General features: G+C 38.8%; 1 protein-coding gene across 4 annotated transcripts in view; it reads right to left on the reverse strand.

Moving 5' to 3' along the window:
- The window catches only part of TMEM131L (transmembrane 131 like), a 79,067-nt gene that overhangs the window by 1,462 nt on the left and 63,142 nt on the right, over positions 1 to 14,463 (reverse strand). For 2 of the 4 annotated variants that reach the window (XM_021530174.3, XM_021530171.3), the window contains exons 25-34: positions 13,531 to 14,144; positions 11,312 to 11,466; positions 9,924 to 10,048; positions 8,219 to 8,376; positions 7,254 to 7,439; positions 6,117 to 6,195; positions 5,001 to 5,083; positions 3,551 to 3,671; positions 1,371 to 1,459; positions 407 to 549 (exon numbers count right to left, since the gene is read on the reverse strand). In XM_021530174.3, the coding sequence (XP_021385849.2) occupies positions 407 to 549; positions 1,371 to 1,459; positions 3,551 to 3,671; positions 5,001 to 5,083; positions 6,117 to 6,195; positions 7,254 to 7,439; positions 8,219 to 8,376; positions 9,924 to 10,048; positions 11,312 to 11,466; positions 13,531 to 14,144 (1,753 nt within the window). Of the gene's footprint in view, positions 1 to 406; positions 550 to 1,370; positions 1,460 to 3,550; positions 3,672 to 5,000; positions 5,087 to 6,116; positions 6,196 to 7,253; positions 7,440 to 8,218; positions 8,377 to 9,923; positions 10,049 to 11,311; positions 11,467 to 13,530; positions 14,145 to 14,463 lie in introns of all 4 variants that reach the window. The other 2 variants (XM_021530170.3, XM_021530169.3) reach the window with 1 other exon arrangement.

A 14,463-nucleotide genomic window follows, 5' to 3' on the forward strand; every position in this document is an offset into this window, starting at 1 on the left:
TCCTACCAAAAAAAACCCTGTCAAAGTCACTGAGAGAAGCTGTCCATTCAGCTCTTCAATTTTCAAATCTCTCTAGGTTTTTCTGTCAGCACTTTTTGGGTTTTAGCCTCAACTGGACACATTGATTTTGATAGAAAAAAGTCTCAATAGACTACCAAAGCCCAAAATATTTTTCCATATGTAAGCTGATTTCAGTCATTTTTCAGGCAAAAGGATCATCTTAAAATTTTGCAGACAAGGTCAGTAACATCCTTGACAAACAGCTGGAAAAAAACAATGCCAGCATTAAACACATACAGCAGGATTCATGAAGAACATGCAATTAACAGATAGGGAAAAGACAGAAATACAGAGGAAGGCTTTGAAGGAACATGCAAAGGCAGCTCCTCACGGTGACAATACTCACTGTGGAGTTGACATAACTGGCAGGCTCCCAGGCAGGTGGCAAGTTGGGAGGAGCATTCCAGGTGGAGGGACAGTTCTGGTCAATGAAGGCTGTATTCTGCATTGCTGCAGTACCTGGGAAGCCACTGGGGTAGTTCATGTTTTCTGCAATTTATAAAATCAAGCAGACAAACTAAGGCTTTTGCAATATAAAACACTACTAACATTTCTGTGGAGGAACATTGAATCTTCTTGAAAGTAAGCCAGGCTGGGACTGATCCTAATCCTTCAGTGATTCCATGCAGCATTAGGGTAGCACATCAGCGAAGTGTATCCATTTCTATCAACTGGACTACCACTCTGTATTAAGGACCCACTAACAAATTGTTATCAGGAGGACAGGATAAAGACTTGGCAGTCCCTCTACTGGAGAACAGTCTTTATTAGACAGAATGTGCACTGCAGAACCTCCCCAGGCCTCACCACCAACATGTTTCAGCTCTAAGCACCCAAGGGATCAGTATGCTGTCTGGGATACTGCAGTCTGACCTTTCATTATTACTTAGGTAGGTAATGCTAAAGAATTCTAGATTGCTGCCAGTGTGCTTCCCAAGCCAAGAAACTCTAGCCTGGAAAGATAATTGGTCACAAGAGGCCTTGTATATCACACACTGGAAGGCTGAAGCCTGCCAGAGGGGAAACAAAGAAGACTGTGCAAAAAGATATGTGTAATACTGTAGGCACAAGCATTTCTCTCAATTCCCTCTGGAAGTCCTGCATACTGCCTTTTCAGGCTCTATACAAAGGCCAATCTTCTCATCCACCACATGCAGTCATTGTTTATTACTACAGAGCACTCAGCTGGAAAATGTAAAGTTGAAAGCAATGAACACCCGTGTATAGACCAGCTCAGCCTTTTGTTTTACAAAAGGTGAGAGGAAAACAACCACGCTCTGTGATAATTAATATGCTTTATTCCATCTTACCTTCTGGGAAAGCACCATATTCATTCATCTCTAGTGGACAATACATGTTGGAAAACTGGCTGTCACAAGCTGCATTCCAGTCAATGAAGCTGTCTCAAGAAAAAAAAATCTGCAGTCAGAAACAATTTGCAGAACTTCTGAAAATTACTTAGAAATACTTATTTATTGTAAAGCTCTTGGATGCAAAATGCCTGTAACTGAGCATGAGGCTTTTAACATTCCACTTGTCAATTTTGCCAGTATCTACTCTGTGACACTACATAATCAAAGCAATCTCTCTCACAGAGCTCTTTTTCCTCTGGGAAAATGAACAACTTGTAATGATGCTACCAGAATCCTGCTATGCCTAACTGGATTCAACTTTCTTCCCTGTAAAAAGAAAATAACTATACTTCTTCCCCATAATCATGGGTAATAAGATTTGAAGTGGCAGAAGAAGACATAATACATTTGAATGCTTGAGAATAGCAATTAAAATTGAGATTTCTATTTTCCTAACTAAATGTGCTAAAGTCCTGTTAAACAGTGCATTTCCTAAGGTACATATAGATTTCTAGGGATTATACTTCTTTAATTAAAATAATTTCATAATTTCAAGAAGACTTTTTCAAAAGTAATTCCTAAAGACATGTCAGTAGTAAAACAGGCCCTGCTGTACAGCAGGTTTGAAGTAGTCAAACTCTGGATCCAGTCTGCACAAGGCAGGCATATAAAAGGATTTCATGAGAAGCTGCCCTACTTCAATTTTACTATTCAGCCAAGCAGCCATCTTAAGTTATTACTACTAAATTATCAATGAATAATTGCATGGATGTGCATGGTTTTTTGCATATGAAGTCCAAATCGACATAGGTATATGAAAGCAGTCACAGAATGGGTAAGGCTGGAAGGGACCACAGTGAGTCATATGGTCCAGCCTCCCTGCTCAAGCAGGGCCATGCCAGAGCACATGGCACAGGATTGTGTCCAGAGGGTCCTTGAATATCTCCAGTGAAGGAGACTCCACAACCCTTCTGGACCATCCATTCTGTGTGTGGTCACTGCACAGTAAGTAAGCTCTTCCCCATGTTCAGGTGGAACTTCCTGTGTATCAGGTTCTGCCCACTGCCTCTTGTCCTGTTGCTTGGCACCACTGAGCAGAGCCTGGCTCCATCCCCTGACACCCTCCCTGCAGATACTGACAGACATTGATGAGGTCCCCTCTCAGTCTTCTCGAGACTGAATAGGCCCAGCTCCTTCAGCCTTTCCTTGTAAGAGAGAGGTTCCTGACCCTTGAACAACTGTGTAGCTTTTTCCTGGACGTGCTCTAGGAGCTCCTGATCTCTGTTGCACTGACTACTGAGCCCAGAACTGGGCACCACTCCAGATGTGGCCTCATCAGGGCCAAGCAGAGGGACAGGATCGCCTCCCTTGCCCTGCTGGCATTGCTCTTCCTGATGCACCCCAGGGTACCACTGACCTTCCCGGCCTGTCCTGACCTTGCTGGCTCACGGACAACTTGTTGTGCACCAGTACCCCCAGGTCCTTACGTCATTTTGGATGACAGGATACAACTTGAAGAACTGGCCATATTTCACTTCTATGTGGTGGCAGAGTATTTCTGCTCACTAGTTTGTGGCACATCTTTCATTACTAAAATTTGCTGTGTGAGCAGTGTAAAATACAAGAATTAATCAAGTTCATTACTACGGGAAGATCAACCAAAATATACACAAAGCCTGAAACATACCAACTTGTATCCCTAAACCACCTTTATACTGGAATATTTGTCTTTATAACAAGGTCTGTTCCTGTCGTTTCACACAAGTACACAGTGCAAAACACACTGTCAAATACACAAGCCATGCATTTAGCAAAAGGGCAACAGATCTCAAAACCAGGCACTCTGCCTGCAAAACAAGTTAAAGGAATTAATAGCTTTCCAAAAGTATTTAATTAAACTTGAAAAAAGTTCTAGAATATCTATACATGAACAGGGACAGCAGTGAATTTGTATTAGTAAAATTAATCATTATGTACTCGTGGAAGAGCATTAACAACTAGAACTAAGACTGAAGTGGCAGAACAGCTTTTATTTAAACTGTCATCTGCCTTTACAAAAATGAGTAAACTACAGGCCTCTGCATTATAGAAGCCTGAACAAAGCATTATCTGTACTTTTTACACAAAACATAACTTGCCTGTTGTGGACAGAGGGGGTTTCTTGGATCATGCATGGTATATTATTCTCAAGGTTGTAGTTCAAACTGTTTGTCACACAGACTGGCTGGGCAGGCCACAAGTCACCTGTTGGGTAAAGACCTAAAAAAGGAAAGGGGAATGAAATGCAGAGTAACAGGAAGGAGACTCCTCAGATTCTGTCACACTGACACTTTATTCTCAGATCCCCAATAAGGACTGTCTGCTAAGGAAGAAAATCCAGAGTTACTAAGCAATTTTTTTTTGTGATGAAGACCCATCCTTAAACACATCTCAAAATTTCTATTTTTTAAAAAAGATATATGTAAGACTCGAACTGAGAAACCAGAATTCAACAAAACAGGGCAAGAAGTTCCTACTGAATGCCATTAAATGTTCAGCTGCCAGTGCCAAGGTGGCACACTTCCACACAGGACAGACAGCGGGGATGCAATCTCCACTGGCCTCTTTGTGCCCACCCTTCAGTCACTAGCCACCTCTGAAGTCCAACTACACAAATACAGCAGGAACAGGGTCAGGTTTCTAACAGACTGGAGCCATTCCCGACCAGACAATTTGTGTACTCATTAAATGCTGTATTTAGCCTCTAGCACAGATATTCATTGTACTGCTCTTCAAGGACTGCATGTCCTGACTGCCCACAGACACTTGGCTCCTAAAACCCTAAGAGAACTGGCAGCTGGATAAATGAAAAAATCCAAATTAGCAATTTCCACAAGACAATGCTTGCAAAGTTGGATCTATTTCATTATTTTACATGATACATATTAATATTGCTATCATGGAAGAAGGTTAATCAGCATTTCTATCCTATCAGACAGGTTAAACCTACAGCAGAAGGGCAGGGAGTGCTGCTGCCCAAAGAACCATGTGTCCTGACCAGCTTTCAAACTCCACCTCACCATGTAGCATGATGCCTTTATGAATCCCACTCAAAAAGCTAATGTTACTTCCCTCTGAGATACAAACAATGAAAACTCAAGAATTTTAACAGTACTACACAACCTCACTCATTCTTGCTTTCAAAGAGAGGAAGCCCCAACTGTGGAAATTTGGAGAGAAAAATAGTCATGTTTGATGCCGAGCTTCACTTTAACACAGCAAGCAATGCTCTTGATCTCCCAGGTGCATTGCTTCTAGACATTAATCTGTGCACAGCAAGAAGATTAAAAAAAGAAAGAATACCTAGAACATGAGCTGAAAGCTAAATGCTCTCTTCACACAGAGAAGATGCAGCAAAAAGCATCAAGGTTATAAACAAAAACTGTCAAGGTTTTAAGCCTTCATTTGCTAACTTTTCACCTAACTTACTTAGAAACAAGTCAAGTTCTAGTAACAATCTGTCTGTCAAGTTGATCTATATGTTATTAGCAACATCACTAAAACTGCTTGGCAAAGTGTGAGAAAACAGATTCAGTTGTTAATACTGACCTTTATTTTTGTCAGGATCTGCAGCTATGTCAGTGAAATTGGGACATAAGGTTTCAGGATATTGAGGGATGCTGTTCATGTCTCTGCTGAATGAAAAGAAATTTTAATTTCTTAAGTCTCATAATGCAAATTATTTCAAAGGAAATATACAGAGATGTAGAAAACATTCTAATGACTATCATGACTGCTATTGCTTTTCCGCTGTCCTGATTTTTTCTATTTCAGAATTACCACTATGCAATTTTAAAAAGTTTTTTTTCCAATTAAAAGCCAGCTACTTATTGCACATGCAAAATGAATAAAATTAATACACCTTAATTACCCCATTTTTATTATCCAGGTATCAACCTATTGCAAATTAATTCAACAGCTATTCTCTAAAACTGGAAAACAAGCTGTAGTTCATGAAAATCAGTAGAACCTCTTAAAATGTTTGAACAACTTTTAGGTAAGTTTACTTTTATGTCCATGAAGATACGGAGAGATACATGAGCATGAATTTGGTATTTATCAAAACCATCCCATCAAAGGAACTAGTCAAAATAAATAAAAGAAAATATTTTCAAGCACCAGAATCCCAAAGCAAAAGGATTGGATTATTTCTCCTAGTGAAAACAGAGAGTGGTGAATGAGAAGTGAAATAAGGATTCATAGTAATAAAAATTGTAGATTCTAACTCTACTACAGTAAAGAAGGAGAAAAGAATGTGGGGGAGGGAGGAATCAATTTTCAGGCTGTATATCCTAGGAGAACATTATTCCCATTAAAAGAAGAGCATCAACTTGAAAGTCTTATTCCCAACTTCTTAAAAAAAATATCACTAAGCAGTAATGGAAATGTAGTAAGCTGGTAGGAGCTAGAAGAAGGGAAAGTGAAAAACTAATTTCCTTTTTTTTTCCATGTAGAAGCTTTTATTGTACTTATGCAGCAGAATCAATTTTGCTTATATCTTTTCATGTACTGAAGAAGATTCTTCCAACTAGTAAGTACAATCAGATGATCATAAAAAATTACAAGATAACAGCTGCCAACAGGTATTATTTATCAAACTGAGACAAGACTTCAAGTTGGTGTTGTTTCTTTAATGATTTACAGGTGTAGATTCAATTTTTTTACCTGGTATTGCAGATGTTATGAGACAGATTTAGAGTGATAGGAGTTTCAGATGGAAAATCATTTTGTGAAATATTCTCTCCTAAAGAAAAGAATGACTGTGAAAATCAAAGATCTTTAAAAAAGAAGTATGCACAGAATATACATACACACAAACAGAATCATCAATGATGTTAATCAAGTTTTCTCTCACACTGGATTATCACTAACTGCATCAATTTCAAGGCATGCTACTTAGGCCCATAGTCTTAACATGTATTTTATAATTTAGAAGTGATTACTATAGTCTTGAAGGAGAGGTTCCTTGTAACTATCAAATTAAGTCTGAATTTAGAATTACTTATTTTCTTTTTTCTTAAGAGGCATTATAATTTGAACAAACAGGAAAGTCATATACACGTTTGTTATCTATTAGATCACAGGTTCAGACAGATCCCACACTATCATTAAGAAATGTAAAGTTTTATACATACACAAATACACATGAAGTTTCTGCATATTTTTAAATAATTCAAATCATCTTTTTGCAGGTAACCAAAGCTGGGTTTTCTGGTGTCACTTCAGCATTTTAAAATTTACTTCTAGTGCCACATCACTCTGAATAATTATGGCAATGACTTTCAACAGCTTTGGTGATATTCAGGTATTCAAGAATTGCAGTAATGAACCACAGCTCCCATTTCTCATACTAGTCAAGTGGCTCAGGTGTTCTGGATATTTACATCTCAAATACACCTATCCAAACCCAGCCTCCGCAGATCTGAATTGCTTTCACACATTCCTCATTTGTGAATTACTTAAATACTTTTAATGTTAAAAAAAAAAAAGGCAAATAATGTGATGAAACAAATTTAAAGGCAGAAATTGTTTTGGCTATTGAGTAACTTTCAGTTCTCCCATCCTTCCATGACAACTATCTGTACATATTGCTCATTGAGGAGCCTGACAGTGATTTTCATCTCCATGAAACGTGTGGTACTTTTTGTCAAGTACAAAGTTCTTTACATCTCTCCTTGTGTGTCTAAGAGGTGCTCTACAAAAGACAAGTCATGTGCCCCATGCTGTGGTAGGCCTTTCCATTCAGCAGGAAGGCTAAAACTCTGTGCACTACTGTGAAGAGGTGCTGTTTGCACAACTTACTGGATGGAAGAAAATGCCTGGTAGTGATCACTGGCTTTTTATCTCCATCTGAACTGCTGGTACTGCTCCAGCTACCCCAGCTCCCACGACTTGCACGAACACTTCCTGACGAACTTCCACAATCCGAGCTTGAATCAGAGCAAAACTTCTCCAAACACTTCTTTTTGGACCGCTGATAAAAGTTTTCTAAACAAGTTGGGAAAAACAATAAAAACCCAATCAAAAAAACAACACAACATTTAAGAAAGTCTTGTCAGGGAAAAGTAATCTGAATCATGAATTTACATGGATTTTCTCTATTTACTGATGAGAGAGGAAAAAATATTTACTGATATATTCAGTAACCAGCCCCTAACACAAGAAGTTTCTGACCTACATGATGGTAAATGGAGGCAAGTGAGGATACAGTGCTGCTTTAGGTAATAGGTTGAAAGAGGAAGTGTATATTGTCCTTTGAAATATACACTTAATACTTCAAACATGAAACATATCCTGGCTGTAGGAACATGCATACGAACAGCAACAACAAAATGTTACAAGTAATGAATTAATAATTTCTTATTATCTCATCAGAGACGCAAAGGACAATCCTATAGAAATTGATAACATTCTTCAGATCTCCTCTTCCCTGAAGTCAGGGAAAACAGATTATTAAAATCCTGATGGAAAGGCAGGAAGTAGGTATCCAAGCTTTCTTTTGAACACAAAACCAGACTACCAGTCTGTCTTTCCTGCACCAAGCACTGATAGATCATGCTTCAGACTGATTAATTTTCTGTTTTGCACCATGAACCAACCCCATGGAGAGGCATGCAGAGCCCTTCAGAAGCGAGAAGCTATGTCCTGTCATCTTCACATCAGGGTTCAAAAGAGAGATTAAAGATCTCTCAAGTAAGGAATGCTCTACTGCCACAAAATTCACACTGTGTTTCTTTCCCCATTTTAAGACAATTAAGACTGCATACCTGTTTCTCCCTGTATGGACAAGCTCCCAGCTTTTTGGTCTGCTTTACAATTCTCCCCATTATTCTGAGGACACCAGGCTCTTATTCCAATATTCGCTCTCAGATCTGGCCTTTCAAATTCACTGCACATATGCTTCAACTCACTCTGCTCAGGGACCCTAATAGAACCACACCCCAAAAAAAAAACATGTTTGCATTTTACATTTCATCTGCATTTTTCCTTTCCAGGCATTAAACACTTCAACTCACACAGCTATGAAAGCAAAGCTCAGGGGAAGCAGTAGGTTTGGAAGGCTTATTTCCCAACTTTAGAGAAACCTAAAAAACCTTTCCCAAAATTAAAGCTCCTACCACACAGACTACTACGTCTCAGGGGGAGAGGCAAAATGACATGTGCATATTTAATTCCATTTTCTAATGCACTTGGCAAATGGGCAATCAGATGTTGCACATAAGCACAGTTTAGCACTGTACAAAAATCTAGATGCAAAGAAAAATGTGCCCTGTGTTCATTTCACTAGCACAATTATAACCAGAGTAAAATCACAATCTGAAGCAATTTAACTTTTTGCTAGTAAAGTGAAATGACATGTCTGCATCCAATATCATAATCAGAGTATTAAGGAAAAATGATTAAATGTCAACTGTCAAATTTCTGCAGAAATTGAATGGTTCCATCTTAACTCAGAAAGCAGCAACTGCTGAACTGGTTCAAGGAACAGACACTAAACTTCAGTATTTCACTGCTCGTTTTTTATCCTTCCTATCTATAAAGGTGTGCATCCAGCAAAGATTTACACATGTACTGACTTCCCACAAAATGAACAGAAATTTGTGTACAATGAGTTAAACAGCCTTTTCAGATTTACAATCTCCTTTTAAAGTCCACTGACCTCAATAGAAGCACTTGCAATAAAAATTAAGTCCGTGAAGGCTTTGTAGGATTGTGACCTTAATTCAAAGAGCTGGGGGAGGGGAAGGAGTAGGATTTTCTCCACAGAAGTATTTTTATTATAAAAGCAGTTTGTAACTAGTATTTTTTTAAATAATCCAAACAACTTAAACTTAAAATATATTAAAAAATAATTAAAAGTAATTTACAACTGACTTTAAAATGCACTAAAACAATTCTCGAGGGGGAAAAAGGTAACTTTCTACAGTGCTTACTCAATATTCTTTACAATCTAGTGCTGCTCTAGCTGTTTTAATCATTGCAGCAAAAATACAAGCCACTCTCATTTCTACACATTTCTGTTCCAAAACTGGTAGAGGACAACATCCCCCCAGTTATTCAATATAGCAGATTACTCTCTTGAAGGTGGAATAATTTCAACAATTTTATTTTCCTTTTTTTCAGTGAAGAGAATACATGACTATAACTTCTCCACACAATACACAAGGGGAAGGAAGATAAGCATCTGAACTTCAGAGACAGCACATTCCAGACTCTAACCGAGAGCTACCACTGCTATACAGAATGGGCTGCATCTATCTACATGTAGATTTACAAATGGAATTATTTTTAAATTTTTTGTTTTGCTGGTGATACTTAGTAGTGCACATTCCTAAAAGTAAATGCTTGAGCCAGGATTAATGTGTGTTTACTTAAATAGATAAAGCAATCCTGCCTAATGTATTATGCAAAACCTGCAGAAACATTACAGCAACTCTGGGTTTCCTCATGATTTGGTGAAGCAATACATACCTTGTGGATATATTTACATTCTTCTTCTTATTTTTCCTAGATGTTCTATTTCTAGTCCAATTCATATTTGGCACATTTCCTTCCTTTTTCTCCTGAGGCTTCTTCTTTCTATATGCATCTTCTTGCTAAAGGCAAAAATACAAGCTGAGACATTATAAAATGAACTTAACTTAGTCAATGAACTCCATTGGATTTTTCTAGCTAAATTTCTCTGGACAAAATGAGCTGACTCAAATGTATAGTTACTTCATGATTTAGTGGCTTTCCACAGCACACCCTCTTTCCAGCACCATCAATTTAACCAGCCTTTCCAAGACTCTGTCCATCAAGACAGAGATGATGAGAGAGAAATTCCCAAACTTAGCATTTCCCTTTCACAGCATCTAGCTCTGACTTTCAGAGAAAATAAAAGAAATGGAGGGGGGAAAAGTAAAGCAGTCAATAAAATTCCCAATGTGCTAAAAACAAAAAACATCTGCCAGATTTATGATCAGCTGGTGTGCAAGTTCAGCAGCAATAAATCCTCCCTTTCCTCAGCAACTGGGGGGGGGGGGTTGGGGGGGGGGGGGTGGGGAAGGCATTCATTTCAATTACAGCTGAAATTTTGAAGTTACCAGTAAATACTAGTCATTTCAAGAAATGCAAGAAACAAACTGAGCACCATCAGCCATGCAGGCAAAAAAGTTTGTAACAATTTCCAAAGCAAGACTAGACCATGTCTTTTCACACATATTCCCCAAGCAATGTAAGCAATTCTTGCTTACACCATTTTGCCATGGGATTTATATCCAGTAGACAGAATACAAACATAATCCAGATTCTCAAGTTTACTAACTGCCTGATGAAGTTCTTTTAGTGTTTTATGCTGCCTGCAACAAAGTCTGATGTGTTTATCGTACTCAGAAAGCAGAGGTGAAGAATGATCCTTCTCATCAACTGCACAATCTGCTAAAGGGCTTCTGCCTGCTGTACTCTCAAACACAAGTTTCTGATGCAAAGCCTTGGGTTTGGAGATCAGGTCTGCAAGTGAAGGCCAACATGCCCATCTCCCTGCAGAGAATGCTCCCACATCATTAGTGTGGCTGACAGCTGGCATTGGATTCCAGTATGCTTGTGCCTGCTCTAACAATAACAATCTCTGGCTGTGATATGGCTGTTTTGATTTGTACCCAAATTGTTCACCATTCCATACAGCAGCATTAATACACAACGGATGTGGGACAGCACATCTGCACTCTTCCTCATTCATCTGATTTATAGGATTTCAGATCTGTGAGTCTACAAAATACTCCCTACATACACATACATGCCTATATGTGTATATATATGTACATAAACTATAAAAAGATAATTTCAAATTTGGAAAGGAGAAAGATCACAATACAAACCTCAGAAGAAGTAATCTCCTCTTTTGCACAGCATGGAGTTTCTTCCTTGGGTCCCTTACTAATCTTTTTCTCTGTGGAAGGCTTTAGGTTGATCTGCTTTTTTGAAGTCTCGCAGTTTTCTGTTTCATTCCTGAGAGGCACTTGCTGGCTATTCCCTACAATTAAACAATAACAACTGTTTATATGGGAAGAGAAGGGGCTCTCAGTCATAACCACATACCTTTCTTTAAAAACAGCCTTGTGTTGCTTTCCAAAATACAGGAGACTAATGTCTAGGCTGATGATACTGGAAAATTTTAAAACCAAAAGCTAATGCAGTGTAAAAATTCTTACAGCAGTTGCAAAAAGTAGCTTTGTGTTGGTTCACGGTCGTGAGCACACCACTCCCAGTGCATGCATAGATTACACAAGTCATGCTCATCTCATCTGAATTTGAGCCTCTTGGGGCTCAGCCATGGGTCTGTAAGGTAGAATTTGAAGCTAGAGAACACTGCGTTAAAAAAAAAACAAAGAGAAAAAACACCTGCAAGCTGAGTGGGGAGGAAGGTGCTTGACACCTCTGAAGTGTCCTCTGTATTCACTATGAAGACAAAGGGAAGTCATCCTTTCTTTAGCATGGGTACCACACCAGAAGTTCTTTTACTTGAGAGGCTTCTGAGGAAGAAGAATTATTTTGATCTAAGAGTCCTAAAGATGAAAGCTTCAAGAAGAAGCCTGCCTCAACAACTAGATGAGCTGTTCAGTTGAGTCACATTCTTCTGCCTGGGCCAGGACAGGACAGGACAGAATTAACTTTGCCTCTGATGGGCTCCAGGTATCTCAGAGAACTGCACTACATCCACAGTGATCTGCCACCGAGGCTCTCAGCTGCTCTGTGTGAGAAATGTTATCACTTACTGAGCTGAACTGGCCTTCTCAACTGGGAAAGGCATGCCCAAACATTTTTACAGTTTCCTGCCAACCAACTACAACATCCCAGCTCTGAGTCAGATACTGGCTCCCCTCTGGAGCAGGCAGACATGAGGACTGCAAAAGGAGCACGTGTGAACGAAACACCAGGGAAAGGAGACTGCCAGAGTGATAAAGAATAATCTGTTGCTCTCCAGCATACACATATGTGAGTACCCGAGGTCCTGAACTCCCTGTTTGCAAAAAAACAGGTCTGTAACTATAATCAAGATACAAACACTGCAACATGGTACACTTTAGACTTAACATATCCTACTAAATGTCTTGAAAAACAGAAAAATGCCTGATAATGGACAACAAAGGAGATTACCTTTGGCACTTTTCTACTGAGTACATGGAATGATCTCCTATTTCAAAGCAAAGAATAAGCAACAGTACATTTTAGGTGAAAATATCTTGCCTTCACCAGAGATTGCACACTTGTACCTGCTATAGCTCACAGATAACAACACAAGAAGCAACAAGCCTGTGGTTGCAACTACACAAGACATCAAAGCCTGAAAACCCTCTCTGATGGCTTACTCCCTAAATAAACTGCCACAGCTACAGCAAATGCCAGTTTTCATCACTCAATTACTTTGCCAAGTGCCTCAGTAAAGCCAAGCTTCCAGAGGATGCATTCTCCTATCCCGCTTTTAATTTCTCCCAGGTGTTCTTCTGCCGTTCTTAAAATTTTGAATTGCAAAGCTAAGAGGTAAGACTTCCCAGGCAGCTTAGCCCCACAATTTCAAAAAAAGAAAAACAAGATAAAAAATATAGCTATGCAATCACTATGGAAAACACTGATTTGCAGATCCCTACACAAAAAAATTCACATTATCCTGGTGTCAGGTTTTTCTTATTTTGGGTGGTTTTATCAAAGAGGTTCTGAATATCTGCTTCTGAATGTGCTTGCTTGGTGATTCAAGCATCATATTTTCAGTGGACCTGAAAATAGCAAACTGGGATCCTTCTGAATATCTGACAAGGGCAATTTGTGTCTTATAAGCAGATCTATGACATCAATTATTTTAACAGTTAAAAAGCTATGCCAACAAGCTTGAAATCTGTAAACCAAGCAAATTTATGATTTATGAAACAACTTTAAATGTAAGCTACTTCCTTAGGAATGTAAACAGACAAATCACAGTGAACATATAAGAAACACCACATTCCTTTGTCCAACACAAAAGACAAAATCCTGATCACAGTGAACTCATCAGAAGATTTCACATAGTAATTTAGACTGACAGAATTTAAGAAAAAATTACCACTAATTTTCCTAATTTCTTGCAGTTCCGGCTGTTGTTGAGGTGAATTTCTGGACAAGTGACTTTCAGGCAGCTTCTTGGACATCTTCACAGAACAGAACTCCTGTTCTTTGAGCTCAGCTAGATTTTCTGAAGTTTTAAGGTTAGTTTCCTTAGGAAACATACATGTTTGAAGATCTTCCTTCAGATCACACTCTGAAGAAGTATTTTTAATGAGAACTGCATTTTTCAGTGTACTTTCTTCTTTACCCAGAAAGTCTTCTGGAAGAGTTAAATTCTTGCTAACGTTTATGCTATTTGCATATTTCAGAGTTACCCAGTTCTCACTGACAACATCAGTGCAAATGTCCTCTTTTGGTGCTGAGATTTGGTTCTCTGCAATCTGATTCTGTTTCTCATCAGCAGCTGCAATGGCACTGCCAGCTGCTGTGTTTGGTTTCTGCTTACTGTAGTAAACTGGACATTTGTGTTTCTTCTGAGAGTGGCTGTAGGTCGCAGGACTTCTCTTTGCCGCACTCTGACTTCGGCTGGAAGAAGGGCCTACAGACAGGAAACCCTTCCCTTTACCTTTATCTGAGGAACTATAGGAATCCATAAATGTCTTGCAGCTTCCTCTGTAGGAAAAGAAAAAATAATTTGGGATTTGTTTTTCTTTACAAACTCATCATTAATTGTTTTATGAGATATTGTTGTAAGAAAAGAAAGCGGGGCATATGCACAAGCCATTAAATTGCTTTAGGTCTTTACCATAAAAGCTAAGCACATTCTGATTTCAGTGAGAATTGACCAAGACTCTAAGCATTTGCTCAACTTCCAACACACTTACATGCTTCAGTGAATAAGTGCCTAACTGACCACTCAAGAGGGTCAGATTGAGAACCATTAATGTGTCTTCCATTTTTTCCATGACTGCCACACATGGTGTGTCCTTTA

This window comes from Lonchura striata, chromosome 4 (assembly GCF_046129695.1).
Source record: "Lonchura striata isolate bLonStr1 chromosome 4, bLonStr1.mat, whole genome shotgun sequence".
Taxonomy (NCBI): domain Eukaryota; kingdom Metazoa; phylum Chordata; class Aves; order Passeriformes; family Estrildidae; genus Lonchura; species Lonchura striata.